This window comes from Arctopsyche grandis, chromosome 6, assembly GCF_051622035.1.
Source record: "Arctopsyche grandis isolate Sample6627 chromosome 6, ASM5162203v2, whole genome shotgun sequence".
Classification (NCBI taxonomy): domain Eukaryota; kingdom Metazoa; phylum Arthropoda; class Insecta; order Trichoptera; family Hydropsychidae; genus Arctopsyche; species Arctopsyche grandis.
In genome coordinates this window covers 3,987,404-4,001,855 of record NC_135360.1, presented here as the reverse complement: position 1 = coordinate 4,001,855, position 14,452 = coordinate 3,987,404, and the positions used below count along the sequence as shown (strand labels likewise).

Sequence of the window (14,452 nt, the reverse complement as noted above, 5' to 3'; positions counted from 1 at the left end):
TGGAGGCGCCGGGGGCGAAGGCCCCGTGGTGCCAAAGGCAACGGGGTCCCCGAAGTGCCGGAGGCATCTGGGACGCTGGGGGCGCCAGAGGCGTCGGCGGTGCCAGGGGCGAAGGCCCCGGGGTGCCAAAGGCATCGGGGGTGCTGGGGGCGCCGGAGGCGTCGACGGCACTGAGGGCGCCGGGGGCGATGGCCCCGGGGTGCCGGAGGCATCGGGGGCGCTGGGGGCAAAGGCGTCGGTTGTCGGCGATGCACAAAACGTAATTCGTAATCACTTCGTAATTTCTAATTCGTGCATCAATTTCTTTCCGAAACCAGTTGATTCAATATCTTTAACTTTATTTTTATTCGAGTTTCAATTCCTTTTCGAAACCACCCGTTGAAATCAACGGGCCCAAGACATATTTGTCGATTACAATAATAATAATAATTAATTAGTCACCGGACCCAGAAGGTGCCGCGTATTGTTCAAAGGTTGTAAATGCATTGTTGTTTAGGTTTGCCGAACCTTTTTTACAAAGGATTTACAACAATGGAACAATGGATAGCACTGTGACTATCCTAGCTCTAATAATAATAATATTAATGTCTTCCTAAACATCATAATGGAATTGTAAGATCGCCAATTTAGTAGTCGGCGGTCATCAGTGTAAGACAGGGAAGGTATGTTGACCGTTTCCCGGTCTAACGAAACACGTGTTGTGTAGTTTGAAAGAGGATCGTTTATTTTTGTTCAATGGGTACAATGGTTATTGTATGTACGAAGAGGTTTCTTCGAAGATGTGATCTAGTTGAACTCTAGAGGCTCACTCTGCCGGTGGAGGTTGCTGCGTTGCTTTATATATGGAAGTTCTAAGCGTGGCGTGTGCAAAAGATCTCTTTGTTCTCCAGGGCACGTGTTCTCCGGGCGAGAGTTTTATAGCTTTGGGGTCAAAGCCAGGATGATGTCCGTAAGAGAATGGGGTCATACGTTTCCTTTGTTTTCAAGACACGTGTATACGAAGCACGTGTCGAACTATTTTCGAGGCGCGTGTTTTATAGGTTCAAGCGCCACACATGAATGCTTTTTCTTTGTTTCCACGAACACGTGTAAATGATTGCCACGAGTAAACGATTTTCAGGATATGTGTCGCAGCGGCCTGGTGAGATCATTGTTTGTTGTACTATGTGCCTACAGAATCATTAAAAATATCTATATTACATCGTTCAGAGTTTACTTAATTATAGTAGATTCTACATAATCTTGCAATAGGTGCATTTAATCCGAGATTAATGTTACAGACAGGGATATGGATGGTTTTAGTTAAGGGGAATCTAGGGTATCTAAAGGGTATAGAAAGCGATATATAATTTAGGATGTCAGTAATATCAATTTCGTTATTAATTGCTTTGTGGGGGAAATTTCAATTAAGCAAGGTACGGCGCGATTTTAGGGACTGCATTTAAAAAAATTTTAAACGTTGGTCATAGGGACATCTGTGTGATATTTCAGGAGAAGTAAATGCTAAGTGTTTCGTAAACGAGCGTTGAATTGATTCAATGCGCTGTGAATGACGGCTATAGAATGGGTTCCAAACTATACTAGCATACTCGATGTGACTTCGCACTAACGCATTGAATAGTATAATTTTTGTTTCAACTGAGCGCAATTCGGTGGTATTACGTTTAAGAAAACCCAGCATTTGAAGGGATTTCCTAATAACATGATCCATGTGAGAAACAAAGGAAAGTCGCTTATCAATTAGGATCCCAAGGTCGCGGACTTCTTGCACTTCCTGTAGGGTAAACAAAGGAAATTTTGAAATAGCCACTCTTATTTTGTCAAAGGTCTATCTTCAAATGGTGAAAATATAAATAATTCACTTTATTACGAAAGAAAAAGAACCGACTGATTATAGTGATATTATAATTCTACCACGGAAAAATTTATTTGGAAGTCAATTGGGTAAAACATCTAATTCTTTGAGCGTTCAACAACAAACTGCATTGAAAATCTGGAAGAATTTTGTCGAAGATATAAAAAAAATTATGCACGTGTCCCCCTGTTTTTGCATATTAGTTGCAATTTGATACCGACTACCAACCATAAAATGTTTATTTAAAAAGAGAAAACATTTTTGTTTCATGATATACGCATTTTTAAAATAAATTTGAATTTTTTTCTATTATTTCCTAGAACAGTGCTACTCAAACTTTTTCAGCTGGCAGACCATTATATATTTTTCAGTATTTCTCACGGACCAGCATCGTATTATAAAATAAAAAGGTTATATATGTATATGGTTGAAAACTTGTAAACAAATTAAATTAGAATATGTAGATACAAAAAAGTTTTTTAAAACAAACCTCTTTTTTAGTTTTGTATATAATATTAAGATATATAAATCACTGTTTTGAATAAAAATACCAATAATTTTATTTTACTACCGCCATCTATGTATAAAACTGAAGACTACACAGACGTCACCCAGATTTCAAATTTGCAAACTTCAAACGCGTCTTAAACGATATTTTATCTCTATCGTAATGGTGGAGGATCCATTTACTTATATTGATGACCAAAATGAGCAATATGGCAAAGTATGAAAACGATCGGATAAAAGGCAAATTTTTTCCTGAATTGTAATCGTAAGTGAATCGTAAAGGAGGTTTGTAAAAATAAAATAAAATCTAAGTAGTAAAATTTATTTTATTGAATTCAAAGAAGTACAATATGTATAATATATACTTATACAAAGATAAAAAATGGAAATACAAAAAAAAAACTAATAAGACATACATATGAGCTTGTTTGTTATTAGATAACTTATCCAGTCGTGGTTTAATCGAAGACAATGCCACACGCAATGGATCAAAAAATATAATTTTTACAAAAATAATAAAGAAAAAACATAAAACAACATTATATAATGAAAAATGGTGGGATGAGCAATGACAGTCATAGTCCATTTGTCTTATTTGACCTGTTTTAACGCCGGCTTCCCGTGAAATGATATCAATGGCCTGTATTGTGTCGCAGATTTTGTGCTCAACTGCAATGATATTTGTAGCATATTTTGACTGATTCGAACTCAGAATCGATCACTGATCACGTTTTCACGTGTGTCTGTGCGAGTGTCCGTATGTGTGTCTGTACGTCAGTGTATTTTGGGGATTTTTTGAACACCGTTCGTCCTATCGAACTGAAACTTAGTAAATCTCTTTTTTTACTAGCCTCTTTTCAGCTTGCTTTCGATTTTTTCATCTGACAATATTTGGGTTCTTATCCACACTCTTTTGTGTCGATGAATAATTACTAGATGGTACAAACTATTTGTAAAAAACGAATCAATGAATCAAAGTGATGTTTTTTTTACTTTATTTGATTACATTAAAGGATGTCTTTTATTTACTCTTAGAAATCTAGAAATGGATGCGAACCTAAAATTTAAAGAATGTAGTCAAACTCTCAAAACAAGAACGCCAATATGAGGAGTATTTTTTGCGTGAAACATTGGGAGAGTTTGCAAAATGCAATTGAACGGTTTTGAAATATGAAAATATGCAATTGAACATTTTTTTTCCTTTTTTTGTTATACATTTGATTCCCGGTGCTAGCACCGGGATCCCGGGACTGGAAATTCCTAGTACCGCAATCCCGGTGCTGAAGTAATCTTCCGGGATTGGAAGCACTAATCATAAATATCCACACTATTACGATGCTTTGTTTTAATTATACTCATGGTTGAGAAACCAGTCTCGCAAAGGTAAATTGATGCAAATGGTAAAAGAGTTTTCACTGCAATTCTACTTTTAATTTAGCCTGCAAGTGAAATTGTGGTGCGGCGCCCCCAGCGTCTCCAACACCCCGGGGCCTTCGCCCCCAGCCCCGAAATGAAAAAAAGAAAAATATAAAAAAATAATTGGTTCCTCATACTGCGCCCGTTGTCCGTCACATATTTATATACATATTTACCGACACATTGTTTTTATATATAGTATACCAGGAATGTGGAGTGCGAGTCGTAAAATATCAAAGACTCAAGACTCAAACTCCTTTTTATTATATTTTTTAATTAATATTATTACGGTATGTGGCGTGCGGTGGAAGTGTAAATTGTAAATAAATAGACACATTTAATAATATATGTACATACATATGTATTGTAAATACGAGACATTTTAATTTGAAGTACATAGTATGTATGCATATTCATTTTAACCCTTTGACTGCTACAACAACGATAAATCGTTGTTTTGAAATCGGCGAAGATTGCTAGGACGATCGTTGTTGACGTCATTAATTGTCGTATTTCATAACTTTCTTTGCCAGCGCATCAGTGGCACGAAACATTTTTTTTATATACGTATTTATATTTATTTTTCAATCAAGCTTTATAAATATTTATCAATTTTTTAAAAGCTCTTCAATTTCGGGTTCATCATCAAAGTAAATTTCGGGTTCGTTGTCAAAGTCATATAAGGAGTTATTACTTGGGAATTGATTATTGTCGATAAATTCATTTTCAGAATCAGTAGAGCTGCTGATTTGTCGAGTTCCTCGGCGAGGAGCTATTATTTCGCTTTCGTCACTTTCACTGTCCGATATCATTTTGCAGAGTTAAAATAAATGGCAAAAAACAATAGAAATCCGCTTTCAATTATATAGGTCACGAGACGTCACGAATTCGTGCAATCAATCAAATGCAACTGAAATGCATACAAAATGTTTATGATACATGTTGAAAAATTATTTGATTATTAGAAACTTCGCATCCTTGTGTGTCTCGCTCACACATACACAATTAAAACCAAGAAAGAAAGAGAGAAAGACCGCTACCTGTTTCAAATGTATCGCATGTTTTAACAACGACAAATACATCGATGTCTAAAAATAGATTATTGAAAAAAATAATGCGTCGGAAACAATCGTCAAAACTTATTTAGTGTATATATGTAGGTATCTCTTTCGCACGCACGCATGTAAAAGCAAGACAGAAAGAGAGAGCGCGAGTCCACAACTGCTTCTTAAAAATGTATTTAAAGTATTAAAAAAATTACGCGCGTTCGGCGAAGCAAGTATGTAAAAAAATATATTATATTTATTTTTTTATAAAGTAATTACAAATGTTAGCATTTTTCGCTTGGACATTGAAAAACCTCGTAGCAGCCAAAGGGTTAAAGCAGTTATATTTATCGATCAAGAAAATTTAATTTAAGCCCCTATATATTTTCCACAGAAAATTATATCATTTTTGTTTATCAACATATAGAAGAACGGTCGATCAGCTTTGAAACTCGGCGACAATGAGAGAAAAACAGCTTTCATAACTGAAATGAAAATAATATTTGAATGTCTTGAATTTTGCTTTCATGCAAAACTTTGTCTTTGAAATCATCAATATACAAGTACATATGCAGTGGCGGACTGGCCATACAAGCGAACATGCCCGATGGCATGTGGGCCCCACTATCTGTTAGAAAATATGGGCCCTCAGTAAAATTAAACTTAACTTTTTAACTATTTCACGTGTGTAAAAATTTATGGGATATTGCACTTTGGGACCTAAAGTTTGGGTATTTCAACAAAACAAATTTCTTACGATATACACAAACAACTAATAATTTAATAACCTATATTTAATAACCTGCTTTAACAGCCCAAGGATCGGTTAACTTTTTTTATTACGCTCGAAATGTAACATTTGCGTGGGCCCTTTTGCCGGGCCATTTCTAACCTCAATATTATGTATATACCAGTGATGTGTGGTTGTTCTTGTGCGATATTCATGAACAACCGTCTCGTTCTCCGACGAAAGGGTCTCTTGGACTGTATTCGTCGGGGGGCTGGTGGCCTCATGTTGAGGGCTTTAAGGGTCAAATTCCGTGACCTTTAAAGCGGGCTTAGAATATACCAATACCTATGTAACAACTACCTACTGAAATAAAAATGGGAATAAATAAATTTCCGTGAATAATATAAACTGAATTGCTTTAAACAATTTTGATAGGACGATTCATCATCAACCAGCGATTTAAATTTACTTCATACTTTCAAAATAACATTTGATTAAACTTCGACGATATAGTAAGATTTAAATACACAATTTTAAACAGTTTCCAAATATAAAATCTATTCCTTATCTAGACACATCCATGTATATAGAAATATAGGATAGGGGCCCCCTCCCCAAAATCCCGATTTTCGATTAACATTAATTGAAAATATTATGCATTTTTTTCAGGGACGTAATTTGGGGGGGAAGCATAGGAAGCATTAAGGAATAGTGTGAATTTAGAAAATATTATGAATTTAATGATTAATGAGATACTATGGATCTATGAATGCTACGTTTATTTCTTATGTATGTTACTTTTGGGTAATAAAATAATCGCGGCTATGTGGTTTTAATAAAATAATCGCTGCTATGTGCTTTTTTGGTTTTTAAGTGGTATGCCTTGGGTAAAATTCTTAGAAATTGTTCATCCTATGGAGCGAATCGTTAGAAAGGTCCCCTTTACTTTATTTTGTCTCAAAAACAGATGTGTAACGTTTATTTTTCCGAAAGTTCGTATATTTTTTGTTTTCAAGAAAGGTTTTAAATTAATATTTTACTGAATCGGTTCAATCACAAATGATTTTATTTCTCGTATTTTTATTTTATGTATTTGCAGACGTCCATTCTCTCACAAAACAACGAATGAGATGGGTTTAAACTTCATGTGTAACGAAGTCGGTCCAAAAAAGTTTTAGTTATTTAATAAAATTGCTTTCTGACCAAAACCTTATCAAATTTAGTACATAAAGAATACAAATATAAATTTTCAGCTTGATACGTTCAGGGGTGTGGTAAAATATTTTTTCCTTTTTTAAGAGGAAAAAATCCCACTTCTGGTTAATTAAATTTGATGATTTTTTTATTATATTTACATCTCATTGATACAAGGAATTATACATAAAATCGTGAAGAGCAGACATATTTAAAGGCTCGATTAAAATAGTGGAAGAAAAATCCGGTAAACTGCCAACAGGAGTAAACTGTCACTTTCGGTTAACGGGTGTTCACGAAATTTTATATATAACTTGGCATTAGGTTTATAATTATATATATGAAATGTCAGTTCAATACGTCGAAAAGTTTCCGAGAAAAAATAAAAGTACCTCGATCTTATAGGGAAAAAGTACTACTTCTGGTTGAGATAAAAATAATTTTATATATACATACACATTTATAAAATAATAAAAATAATAAAAAGACACACAGAAACACACTCAGACACACAGAGCCGTACACATTTTTCTATATTATGTAAACGCGATGAGTGATCGATTCGAATTTACGCATGATCACAAAACTTTATCCATTGTTATTACGTAAATATGTATGTACATAGATAAAGTGAAAAGACAGTCGGTAGAAATTAAGTAAATTTATAATTTTTTAGTGCCTCAGTTTGATGGTCGATTTTTGTTGACCATATGAAGATTTTTGGAAAAAAATTTTCGCCTGTGGCGCTTTTTTCGCTTTTTACATAATATTTTTTTATAATTATTTTTTCAAAAATAAGCTTATTTTTTCATATTTTAAAACTCAATAAGGTGTATGCAAAGAATATTTTCCATTTTTATTCCGATATAAAAAAGATTTTTTGAAAAAAAATTCAATTTGACCAATCTTTGCCTGCCCCCCCCCCCAAGAAAAAGCTTAAATGACGTCCCTGATTGTTTTCTACCGAAAGTAAAAGCCACTTTTATGCCGCATTCTATTTACCTAGGACAAGGGTTAAAACGAAATATACAATGTAATTTGTGAATCTATTTTGCTTTTGCCATTTTTCTTGTACCTAAATTTGTTTATTCCCATTTTTGAAAATTTTATTTATTTTTTACCTTTGATTTTTAGTGTGATGGAAGCAATAATTTTTTTTTATATGGGGGGGGGGACAAATTTTTTTAACCCTGGGTGGGCCCCCTTTGACTCCTGGCATGCACCAATTTCAGTCCCAGTCCGCCACTGTACATATGTATTTATGTACCTGAGACGGCAGCTGCTTTGGTACCTTGTTCATCAACCACGATAAAAGCTTTTTGTTTAGCATCTGATACGAATGTTTGCTCGTGGTTTTTCATTAAATTGTGTAAACCTGCCTTTTGTGCGTCGAAAAGCAATTTTATTCCGAGCTAAAATAATAAAGTCTTACTACATACCAATGACGATAAATCAAGTGATCATTATGAAATGAACGTATGTACCTCGGGTAAAATATTTGACAGATCAATGGTCGTTTCAATCTTGAATTTCAGAATTTTGACATCGATTTCATATATTTTCATCCTTTGTAAAACATCAGTAATGTTGGCACCGTCAATCTTCGCTTCTAAGGCTGCGAGGCCATCAATTTTTTTAGGTACAATTATTGTTAAATATGTATCCATGTCTTCATAAGGTATCGACAAAATCTGAAGTTCAATAAAAATGGGAAATAATGCCACTGTTTTAAAATTAATATTAAATGGTGCATAGTATAAACAGTGGTGTCACCCCAATTTTGTTAAAATTATTTTAAAAATATATTTTTTTTCCGGCCAAGGCACTAATATTACATGAAAGTTCATTGAATTTTCAATATTTGTATAATTTTTGACAAAAATTATATGAATTTTTAGACGATTTGAATTTATATGAATGAATTTATAACGGGTTTCCGAAAACTTTTGATTTTTAACAACGGGTTTCCGAAAACCCATGGAAATAATTAGGGTGACACTACTGAGTATAAATAATCTCAATTATTACATCAGCGTCCCATTCCGGAAGATTGGCGTATGGAAAAGGGCCAGATTGAAAAATCATATCAACATCAATCTGTTCAATTTTATTTTTATTGAATTTCCTTTTTCTTGTGAGGATTTTATCGAATGGGTGTCTCCAATTACCCTAAAAATTAATCGAAAGATTATTCACCCACATACATACATACATACACATGTAGATAAGTCAGTTATGTTTTGTAAATAAATTAAAATATATTCTTAATACCTGGAAGTAAATTGCATTCAACAAAACCACGCGAGTGTCTGAATTCAATGCGTCTGAAGATACGATATCCTCAATTATATTATTAGTCTTATTTTTAACCTTTCAATAAAAGCAAGCAATGAAATACAATATATAGAAAATATAACTAAATTGATTCTGCATTTGAAAATTAAAAAAAAAACATGTCGACAAAATTTACCCATTCATTAATAATTCTGACAGCTCGTTCACTGTTGGAGAAATCGATGTTTTGAACATCAATTTTGTGAATATTTATATTGTTACAGAATTTAGAATTTAAATATTTGTATCATTACAGAAGTTGGATATTTTCTTCATAATGATGTAATTAGTTGACATTCTGTTTACAACTAATAAAAATCCATCAAGCAATGGTATATACACATATGTACATTGGTATTGAACTAAATCAGTTTTTCTCAATTTTGTGCAGCCTGTTGCCGAAAAAGCTCCCTCATTTTTTCTTATTCAATATGTAAAAAAATCGTATAACTTTTGTAACATTTTTTTATACACTAGTATGTATTTAAAATACCTTGTTATATGAATAAAAATTCGGGTGTGACCAACCCATGACTTTCTCTATGTATTTGAGAAATATAAGAAGGTGACAAAACAAAATTCGATATTGAACCGTACAGACATATTCACACACACCGGCAGCATTATGAAATACTAATAGCTATGACAGCATTTTCGACACAAATTGAGCGCAAATGTATGGAAATTTGCACAAGACAAAAGTTCTACTTTCGGTTGTCGGATTTTGTTCAAATTTTTTTTAATACTTAAAATCTCTATCAGCATTATACACAATAAATATCAAAAAGATTAAAACAATTTAAAAGGTCAAAATAAAATTATGAAATATTGTTTAAAAAAAAAATACTACGTACGGTTTACAAATTCTGACCAAAATCAGTAGTGGCCGGATCCACAGCGCGCCGTTTATTGTTCAATTATTGTAAAAGGTTCGCCCAACCTTTTTTTTGTACTCTAGCTTTCTAAATAGAGCCAAAAAATAAGTTTTCAAAGCGACCGTTTTGTATTAGAAATTTCGAAAAAGTAGTTTTTCTTCATATATCTCTTTTTATAGAATAGTTTATAGATTTTTTTTATTATTCAACCTAAAATAAACGGTCACTAATTACCTACTGAAATTTATTTGGGTCGATGAGAATAGTTTTTAATGATACATGAAAAGTCAAAGTCCCCATACAAAGCGCGCCGCGCTCACAATGGATTTTTGAATGGGGGAAGCGTTATTTTCTGAAAATCGTAATTTTCTTCTAATTGATTTTTAGTGATGTTGTCAATGAACGATTTACATATATTAAATCTGCAGTGATTCTCATTTTTTTTTTCTTTAAATAGATCTCACTTTTTTCTCTTTCCTCTTGAAATTTTAGTATTCATAGTCGAATAATCGACTGATCGAATCAAATTCGAAACACATAAATGAACAATAAATATCGCAGAACAAAACAATCTCGACGCTAATGCGACTAATTATATCCCTTCCGTACTATACTAAATCAATTTGTTTTAATGATATTAAATCTTTTAACTCTTCATTTTATTTATTCAACCGAATGCAACTATTCTTAAAGCTTGCTTAACAACCCAATTCCAGTTTTTTCCACAAAACGAGTACATAATTTAATGTCGAAAATAACTGTTTGCGAAATATTCACAAAAGAGTATGAAAGACTCAATATATAATATGTATGTATGTACATATGTATAATATAATTGACCCTTTGAGTGCTGACATCTTTTCTGTCGAAAGCCCGTCACCATGAAAATTTTCACCAACATTTTCAACTAGAATTATTTAGAAATCAATTTTTAGAGCAGTTTTCGTGCGACGAGAGAACCGCACTCGCGATTTTCGTAGCAGCGGTTATCCTGGTAGCGATTCAAATTTGGGATGTAACCCATTTACCCTGATTTTTTGGATATTAATTTATTTATACCAGGGCTGTGGACAATGGCGTAACTAGGAATTTTGGGCCCCTAAGCAAAAAATCATTAAGGCGCCCCCCCCCCCCCCCCGAATTTTAAATCGAAGTACCAATTTTTTACTTTCGCAACGTAGCATTAATATAAATAAAGTTATTGTTAATATGTACAAACATACATACATAATAAAATTTTCTCACAAATTTTAAAATTTCTTCTTTCGAGCCTTATTGTTTGCAAAATCATGTGTTCAATTGTAGGCAAAGATAATTCATTGAGTCTGGTTTGACCAATTGAATTCTTAAATTATTTTTAACTAGCTGTATTACCCGACTTCGCTCGGTATTTGTAATATAAACCGCCTAAACATGACTAATCTAATAATTCGCCATCGGATATTTTCTGATATTTTTTCTGAGATTCTCAAACTGGAATATGTATCTGTTTCCTGCATATTGATAATTTTCTTAGGTTCAAGAAAATAGTTTTTAACTACCTACATTCCCGCAAAATTGTATCTCATTGTCTTACTCCTTTTCCTATGCTAAATCTATCTGTACCTGAAAAAATTTTAACCGAAGCTGTGACATTCTTATATATTGCAGCTAACAGCCCCACATAGGGTTCCGGCACTCCCTGTGTTTGTAGAGCGTTAAGTACTGCATTATGGCTAACTGTATCGAAGGCTTTCTCATAATCAATGAAACCTAGGCACAATGGCCGTTGATATTCGTTGGCGCGCTCGATTAGTTCGCCAACTACTTGGAGGTGGTCCATTGTGCTGAAATTTGCCCTAAACCCTGCCTGATCTATAGGGCATAGAAATTAAATGAATCTGAAAACAGTGTTGCGTCTGTAAAATCAAATGAAGAAAATAACACGAATTTAGAATCTAGTAGTATAAATATAATAAATTCCAATGATAGTAGTGATAGTGTTGCGATATGTGTGTCTTCCTGGCCAGATGTTTGGAGTACGGAGATGTGGGAAGAAAAAAAACGCAAATATCCCTGGTTAATATGTAAGTCTAATAATATTGGATGTGATATTTGTTGTAATGTAAAAAGTCCTTCAACTTTTAAATCTAAATGAGTTAGCATTTCTGAAGAATGGAGCTCGATTTCAATTTCTACGTACGGAAACAATAGGAGCGCTTAATTATCATCTTTGAGAAAAAAAATTGGCGATCATTTGAAATCACAAGCATAAATAAATCACATATTAACATATAACTTTATTTATAACATATAACATATCACATAAATCACATATTAACGCCGAAAAAATTATAGTGAGTTCGAAAGAGCAGCCTTTTGAAAAGATTTTAGATATTATGAATGACTCGGAAATTGTATCAAACCAGTAAAGTTTTTAGAACTGCGTATTTTATAGCAAAACATGATAGACCATATTCTGATAGACCATATTCTGAATTAAATAGTTTGGAAATTAGCCATAGTTTGCATTCGCGTTATAGTGCAACAAATATAATTGAACAGCTCAATCAAAACATGAAATCTCGAGTATAACGAAAAAATTATAGAATTTAATTGAAAAAAATTGTGCAAAATCGAGCGTACCGGCACCTCAAAATTTAGCACTACACCACTGGTTAGTGTGATGGATTTTTCGACTGCCAGATGTTCCCTTACAGAGATTTTAGTGACTTGGGCAATAATCACCGAACCGATTTGAAGTTACTTGAAACATTAACAGTACGCAAAAAATTCTCTGGATAAAGAATATTAATTCTACATATATACAATTCTCTGGGCATCGTAATTTGTTTCGGAACAATATAATATGCCAGCAGCATAGCTCGGACGTTAAGCTTCTGCTAAGCGTCAAAAAGGTGCCGGGTTCAATCCCTGAATTAAAATGACCTTTTCAGAGTATGCTTGTTCAGACTATGTCTGATGATCGGCTTTCGTGGCCTTACGACCCACGATTTGGCCGATATATTTTTGTGCTGGCCACCCTGACACAGCGGTGTGCCCACAGACTGACAGTTGTCGATAACGGTTTGGCGCGTAAACACTGGGTGTTTGCGTGGCCCTCGCTCCTTGCCACCGACCACCAGCTGGAGACTGGTGGGTTGAGACGATACTTGGAGACCAGCTCCAGTATCCGTCCGGTGTGCACCAGAGGAAGCCTGGTCTGTCTTCGTCCAGAAGGCAGACAACTGAGCTACGCGTGGCTAACCTCAAAAAGCACGCCTGGTTTATTTGTTTACTCCCCCCTTTCCCCCCCTGCTTGATCTCTGTATGACTTATACAAAATACAGTCGCAATACATAAACAGATTTACGCCCTGTTTTCATTGGTTTACAATTTCCTCCCTTTTTCCACATCACGCATCCCACGCACACTACGAAGGAGAAAGGGACAGCAGAGTAGCCGACATCAGCAGAGACCAGACCACCGACGACGAAAGAAGGCACCTTGAGGAAACCAGCCCCGCCCACGCTTACCACGAGCTATCTCACAAACCGACTTCAGGTGTCTCTCGAGTTGAGCACCTGGCGTCTGTACAATGCTGTTGGTCAGACCTGGATTTGTGACTCCAGGTTGATCGTTTCCTATCAGAGTTTGACAATTTTCTCTGATTTCATTGTTGAAACGAAAAAAAAAATTGGCTAAAAATCCTTCCTACCTACTATGTCACCACTATTTGAAGTTTGATTGATGTACAATAAAATTTATGTACAATTCATAGATGTCTCGTTAATTTGCGAGTTTTTACAGTGTCTCGGAATTCAACGACTTGTAATAAAAATGCTGCATTTGTATTTGTAATTGGCGAGGAAGGCGCATTGGGATTTACCTGTAAGTCCTTCCTGGTATATATGTAAAAATGAAAAAAAAATATTACTACTTAAGTCATTTGAAATGAAAATATGTATGTATATCTAATGCTCTTGGGTGTAAAATATTAAACGGTGACTTACGAAAAATAATAATATTTATTTGGGTATTCAACATAAATACGAAGGATACATCATGAAATACCTGTATTTTGCTCATATTAATTGGTTCGGTGATTACTGGTCACAAAATACTCGTCACAAAATACTCGTCACAAAGTCACTAAAATCTCTATAACGGAACATCTGGCAGCCGAAAAGACCATCCTACTAACGATAACTATCATACTAATGAGAACTTGAGTGCCAAAGATTGTGTATTCGCGATTTTCATGGCAAAAATTGTCTTTGTGATCACGGCAAAGTGACGAATAGTCCAATTATCATTATAATTATCGTATTCCTCCCCCCCTCCTCTCTTCACGTTACGTTTATGCAAGAATGTTGGCGTTATTTATAGTTTTTTTTTACTTTGGATTTTTAAAGCGATTTTTTTTCTTTGGATGAAAATTTAAACTATTTGGATTGCATTTGCAACTCGATATGTAATTGACTCTGGATCTACTTGCGAATTAATTAAGCGGAGG

At 34.3% G+C, this 14,452-nt stretch overlaps 2 protein-coding genes across 3 annotated transcripts in view; both read right to left on the bottom strand.

Moving 5' to 3' along the window:
* The window catches only part of LOC143913612 (uncharacterized), a 374,023-nt gene that overhangs the window by 330,060 nt on the left and 29,511 nt on the right, over nucleotides 1-14,452 (bottom strand). The window lies entirely within an intron of this gene.
* On the bottom strand, nucleotides 1,407-9,706 carry LOC143913840 (serine protease inhibitor 3/4-like). Its single transcript, XM_077433856.1, has 7 exons — nucleotides 9,698-9,706; nucleotides 9,020-9,118; nucleotides 8,777-8,917; nucleotides 8,233-8,439; nucleotides 8,016-8,160; nucleotides 1,582-1,770; nucleotides 1,407-1,435 (listed from the first exon to the last, which is right to left on the bottom strand). Exons 1-7 carry the CDS (start codon nucleotides 9,704-9,706, stop codon nucleotides 1,407-1,409), a joined length of 819 nt encoding a protein of 272 aa, XP_077289982.1.

Excerpts from the sequence above, each read along its gene's own strand:
- LOC143913840 (XM_077433856.1), bottom strand. Across the intron at positions 8,918-9,019 it reads TGAATGCAATTTACTTCCAG|GGTAATTGGAGACACCCATT; the intron begins GTATTAAGAATA and ends ATTAATTTTTAG. Across the intron at positions 8,161-8,232 it reads TGTCAAATATTTTACCCGAG|CTCGGAATAAAATTGCTTTT; the intron begins GTACATACGTTC and ends TTATTATTTTAG.